The sequence below is a fragment of the Panthera tigris genome, chromosome X (genome assembly GCF_018350195.1).
Source record: "Panthera tigris isolate Pti1 chromosome X, P.tigris_Pti1_mat1.1, whole genome shotgun sequence".
NCBI lineage: Eukaryota > Metazoa > Chordata > Mammalia > Carnivora > Felidae > Panthera > Panthera tigris.
Genome location: NC_056677.1, coordinates 43871264 through 43876810, shown reverse-complemented (window position 1 = coordinate 43876810; position 5547 = coordinate 43871264). Strand labels below are relative to the sequence as shown.

At 43.2% G+C, this 5547-nt stretch overlaps 1 protein-coding gene across 1 annotated transcript; it reads right to left on the bottom strand.

The window, feature by feature from the left end:
• Positions 1-210: 210 nt before the first annotated feature.
• Positions 211-4907, bottom strand: BMP15 (bone morphogenetic protein 15). The gene is made up of 2 exons (XM_007090093.1): positions 4583-4907; positions 211-1067 (listed from the first exon to the last, which is right to left on the bottom strand). Exons 1-2 carry the CDS (start codon positions 4905-4907, stop codon positions 211-213), a joined length of 1182 nt encoding a protein of 393 aa, XP_007090155.1.
• Positions 4908-5547: the final 640 nt, after the last annotated feature.

The window sequence follows — 5547 nt, the reverse complement described above, 5'->3', positions numbered from 1 at the left end:
TACAAATGCTTGGACTCAGAACTCTTTGTATAAAGTGAGGACCTCATACATGGGGGAAGAGACTTAACAACACCGTAAGGAATGGAACCCACAGTAGGTAGAAGATCACAGATAGAACACCACTTGCAGCCTTAACATTGATATTTGTTTTGTTATGTTAAACTCTTTTCCAATTCCTCAGGAAACCTGAGCTAGCTTTACCCTTTGCTGTCACCTGCATGTGCAGGACTGGGCAATCATATCTTCATACTCCTTATACAAGATACTCCCATTTGCTTCAACCAGAAGGATGCTAATGGGAACATACTTGTATGGAACACAGGAGGGCTGAGGGATGCTCTGGTCTACCAGCTCATTGACAAGGTTCTGGATAATGGCATGATTAGGGGAATTAAGACCATAGTGTAGTACCCGAGGGCAGATTCCCTTACAGTAGTTTGGAGTATATAGATGGGGAGCAATAATCCAGTGATCCCAGCCCAGCTGATGGAAGCTGACTTGGAAAGGGTGGAGGGAACACTGGTTACTTTTAAGCCCATCATGTTCCCTGAAGGGACCAGAGACCCCAGATGTGATACTGTCTGTTTGCCGGGCCCTCCGCAAGAGGAGAGAAGAGTCATCGTCCATGAATTCCTCCAGGCCTCTGGGGAGAAGTTTGGCCTTCTGAACACTTTCATGAGTATCATTGAAGTAGAGTAACAAAAATGCAGTGTCCAAGGATGAAGTTCCATGCCACTGAAGCTCAAGAATGTCACTACCTTTTTGTTGCTGGCACATGAAGTGGAGTCGTAGAACCCTGCGCCCCTTCTTATTCCAGAGCCTTTGAACATGTTGTGTGATATCCATCTCTGTCCAAGCTTTAGACAGCATGGAAGGCTTTGAGGAATATCCTCCTGAAGAAGGAAAATGGTTGGTTGGGCCTTTCTGGACCCAGGGCTCCACATGGCAGGAGAGATGGAAACGAGCTAGGTGGAGCTGATGGCGATAAACCACAGTGGCTTGGACCAGTTGGTATGCTACCCGGTTCGGTCTCAGAGGAAAGTCCAGGGTCTGTATATTCCAGGGGCCTTCAACAGCAAGAGAGAACAAGAGTAGAAGTTTAACTTCTTATCTCCTAGCCTGAATCTCCTTCACAAACCTGCTCATTGCAAACTGACAGCTGCAAGCAGCCCTAAAAATAAAGCAAGATCATGATAATCACCATCATTTGTTGAGCATTTACTATTAGATGTTTAATACATTACCTCTTTAATCTGCAACAGCCTTATGAGATAGTAATTATTCCCATATCCTTTAGACATGCATGAATTAAGAATTAGTTCTCCTGTCATATTATACAAATGTAACTTTGAGGTAACATCCAATATTGGGGGCTATCTATGGCCTGCCATCAATTCGAACGTGGGGCCAAGATGCCAAAAAGTAATTTTTTCTACTTACCCCTAGTGAGGGCAGCTGTTTTGCCATTTCTATCTTCTATGTTAAGAATTGTTTCCTGAGCAGCTGTTCCTTCTTAAACCATTTCCCCCTTAACCCTCAGTCTCTCCCTTGTTCATTACTTACTGGAAATTATTCTTCATGTACCACATTAATTGTACTGCAGTTCCCCAAATACCATTTTCAACAAGGTCTTGTCCTATAAATGTTTTGTTTCCTAAGAATTCTACTAGAAACTGAAAGCCTTTTGGCGATTAAGTTTTAATCCAAACTGTAATGCTGACACCTAGTGGCCAAGGGTTGGTCTGGGGCTGAAATGCTCTGAATTTCTGTATCTTCTGGAAAAGATCAAGAGCAAAGATTACAAAAACCAGGCATTGCAGGAAAAAGCCTCCTTTTATCTTCAAATACCTTATCGCTAAAAATTTGCATGTTAATTTTCATATTATTTACCTAAGCTTCCTTCTTCACTGAATCCACAAGCTTGGATTCTTCAGTAGGCCTGGAATGGTCAACGTAGAAGTGTTTTCAAGGTCTTGAAACATCAGGATAATTTTTCAAATTTCAGATTCAACTCATGCTTAATACACCCTTAAGTTTGGGGCACTGGACATAATTCACACAATTCCCAAGCCAGGCTTCTATTTGCTTTCTCAAGTTATTCTACACTCCCATCCTATAATCATCTTTCCAAGAGGCCCACCAATACACCTGCCCCACCCTGCCTAAAAAGGTGCCCAACCCAACCTCTAGCAGGCTGTCTGGTGAGGAACTGCCCTTTACTTTCAGGCCTTGAAATCACATTTCCTGAAGCATGGTGGAGTAGTTAGGAATCAGAGCTAGGAAGGGTCTGCTCAGACCTTTTCAGGGAAATGACTGACTTACACATCCTGTGTGATTGAACCTGGCATATTTCTGCAGACAAGCTCAATTCAGCTGGGTCATCTCCTAATGGAGACTTGTGGCTGGATGTTCTTGTCCTCTATTTCTGGATCCTTTCCAGATTCCCTAGATGCCAGTACGTCCCACGGTGAGACCAGGATAGTGGCCTAATTCTAGGCATCCTCATCTAGCCCCATATAATCTGTACAAACTTGATTCGTGCAGCTTTCTGCTGCACTCAGAATGAATTCCAGATTCCTTATAATAGCCTACAAGTCCCTGCCTCTCCTCAGCCTCCTTTCCTGCCACTCTCACACAATGCTAAGTTCCAGTCATACTGATCTTCCTTCTGATCTTCAAGTCAGACAAGCTTGTTTCCACCTCCTAGGCCTTTGCATACATGGTTTCCTCTGCCTAAATCAGACTTCTCTCTGCCCTTCCCATGCCTAGCTTATTTTACAGACCTCAGCTCAAATGTCACCTCTTCAAAGATGCATTCCATGACAATCCCATGTAAAGGAAGGATTTATTATTTTCTAGCAAAACAAATTATTTCATTATTTGAGAACACTTAACCATGATTTGCAATTACCAGTGTTTACTTATCTGTCTCACCCATGAAACTGTACCTGTCTTGATCATATCTGTATGTCAGCATGTAAAACTGTGCCTATCCCTCTGTAGGTGTTAAGTATTTATTGAGTGAATCTCCACCCACGCCAAGCTATTTTCTCTTTCCTTAATCAGAATGCATATCTCTGCCTCTATGCACAGTCTCCTTCCTCCTTCCTCAAGGTCCATCTCAAATATTAGCTCTTCAGTGAAGTCTTTCACTGTCTTGCTGCTTCCCCTTCCTGGCTTTAAGCAGTGACCTATTTCTTCTTTCTTGTCCTGGGAGACCTACTGCTTATCCTTGTCAAAGCATTTGTTATGCTTTAACACTATGATGTGATTATTTATCTATACCAACTTGATGGGAGCTCTCAGAGGTCAGGGAAACAGTTATTTGCCTCTTTAGACCCAACCCAAACAGTGCCTGGCACTCAATTAAAATCTGTTGAGTCAGCACAGCAGGATGTTTAAAAGCACAAACTCTAGAGCCCAAAATCCTGGATTTGACACTCAGCTCTACCAATTACTAGCTGTGTTATATTGAGTAAGTTACTCTGAATCTCAGTTTCTTTTCCTATAAAATTATTATGTTAATAATACCTACCTTATATGATGGTGCAGAGGATTAATGAAGATAATGTTTGTAAAGTACTTTGCCCAATGCCTGGAACATAGCAAGCTCACAGTAAAGATTAGCTAGGGGAATATTGGTTGTTTCACTTAAAGGAGGGAGCGTAAACTACCAAAAGCCCAAAATTGATCTCACCAGGTTCTCAAGATTTCCTTGAAGTCGATGCTTTCTGCATTCCCTAGAGAGCCCTGCACTTCAGAAGCTCACTGGTTTCCTGGAACAGTATCTAACAAAGATATTTTTTAAATCAAGCATGATGGGAACAAAGAAAATTCCAAAATACCTTTGGTACCGAAAACCCAAGTAGCAACATGGCCTTAATAGAAAAACTGCTTGGTATTCAAGGATATCTAAACACTTGAGAAGTTATGAGTAGACTTTAGAATCAGGCAGACTTGACCTCAAATCCTACCTCTGTCACCCACTGTCTATGTGAACTTTGCAAGTTATTTGGCCTCTCTGTGCTTTAGTTTTTATCTTTAAAAATTAGGCTAATTGCTCCATGACAGCTAATGGTAATAGTCGTTCTTAAGGATTATATACAACAGCAGATGTTCACCTAACTAGGTATACAGATCTTTGGATGTTAATTTGGTTCTGTCCATTCTTACAAATTTCCCCAACTCAGCATCCTGTACTCTTTGCTCTTATAAGAATAAAACCACACATAAACAGCCCTCTACAAGAATACATAGTAGTATTTCTCAATTATAGTTTTCAGTGACATAAACAATAAGACTTTCTTTGAAAGATAGGAGCTGACATATCATTCAGTTGTCCTGGGGTCTGAGAGAGATTCCTCAGGTAGGGCCCAAGGCAATCTGTTCTTAAACCGGGGCCCTAAAGGGAAGCAGGTTTGGAGCTAGCTTCTCCCAACTTTTCCATCCTTTGAAATCTAAGCCTGAGAAACAAATCACCCACCAGGCAATGAAGCCTGATCGTAAACTCACAGATCCCCTTTCCCTACGCTCTTTTCCCCCACTTCTCTTCCCTCCAGGACAGTATGGTATAATAACTCACCTCTGAGAGGCCTCGCTACATCAGCCAAGGGTCTCACCAGCCTCACCATGGTGGCCCCAATGGTGCGGTTCTCTCTAGGGCGCCCACGTGCATCAGCTGAACGCTGGTACAACTCCAGCATGTACCGCAAAGGATGCCCTAGGACAGGTGGCTTCCTCTGCTGCTTGCCAGGAGCTCCTTCCAGCAGCTCCCGAATCAGGGGCAAGGAAGGGGCATCAGCCATGAGGGCATTAGAGGGCTGCCCTATCTTTGCCATTTGGACCCCATGTTCCATAAAAAGCACCAGTCCCCAAAGAAGGATTCCAACGATGCTGAGACAGGCCATCTCAAAAGGTGTGCTGTTCAGCAACACGCTGTATCCCAAGCCCAAAGGATGTCGCTCTGAGTCTTTCCTTTCACATAGGTAAGCGCATCTGGCTCCAAACCACAAAAGATAGGGAGAGAAAAAAATGAAAGGCAAGCAGATAGGCCCTATGTTAATTCCTCTGGGAGGATTTCTGGACAGAAGGAGGTCTCTTAACTTGGCCTCTTTGCATCAAAACAAACAGAAACAACAGGTGGGACAATGCAGCATATCCTTCCTGCTCTTCAGGGCTGGGAACAAGATAGCACTTACTCGGATGCTGAGGTAACCTTAAAGAAGAGGTCCATTCCAGGACCTGCTCCCTTACCTTATCCACTAGGATGGAAAAAAAAAAAAAAAAACAACCCTTGCTTGCTGTGCTCCACAGCTTTAAAGGTAGTTTCTTAATTAGTCCTTAAAGGGCCAGAGACCTCTTGCTCCCATCCCACTTTCACTTTCCCATCCCACTTTCATGTAGCGCTTCCTCTAATGCATTGTTTCCCAAAATGTGGTCTGCTATTGACTTACAGTGAAACTATCTGGGGTTATTGTTAAGAATGCAGACTCCTGGGTCCAGACCAAAACATGGACTCTCTGGAGCTGAGGTCCAAAAATCTGAATC

Bases quoted from the DNA above. Each gene is read 5' to 3' on its own strand.
- BMP15 (XM_007090093.1), bottom strand. From the start codon at position 4,907: ATGGCCTGTCTCAGCATCGTTGGAATCCTTCTTTGGGGACTGGTGCTT. The intron at 1,068-4,582 runs GTGAGTTATTAT...TTGCTGTTGAAG, and splicing joins TGTAGCGAGGCCTCTCAGAG to GCCCCTGGAATATACAGACC.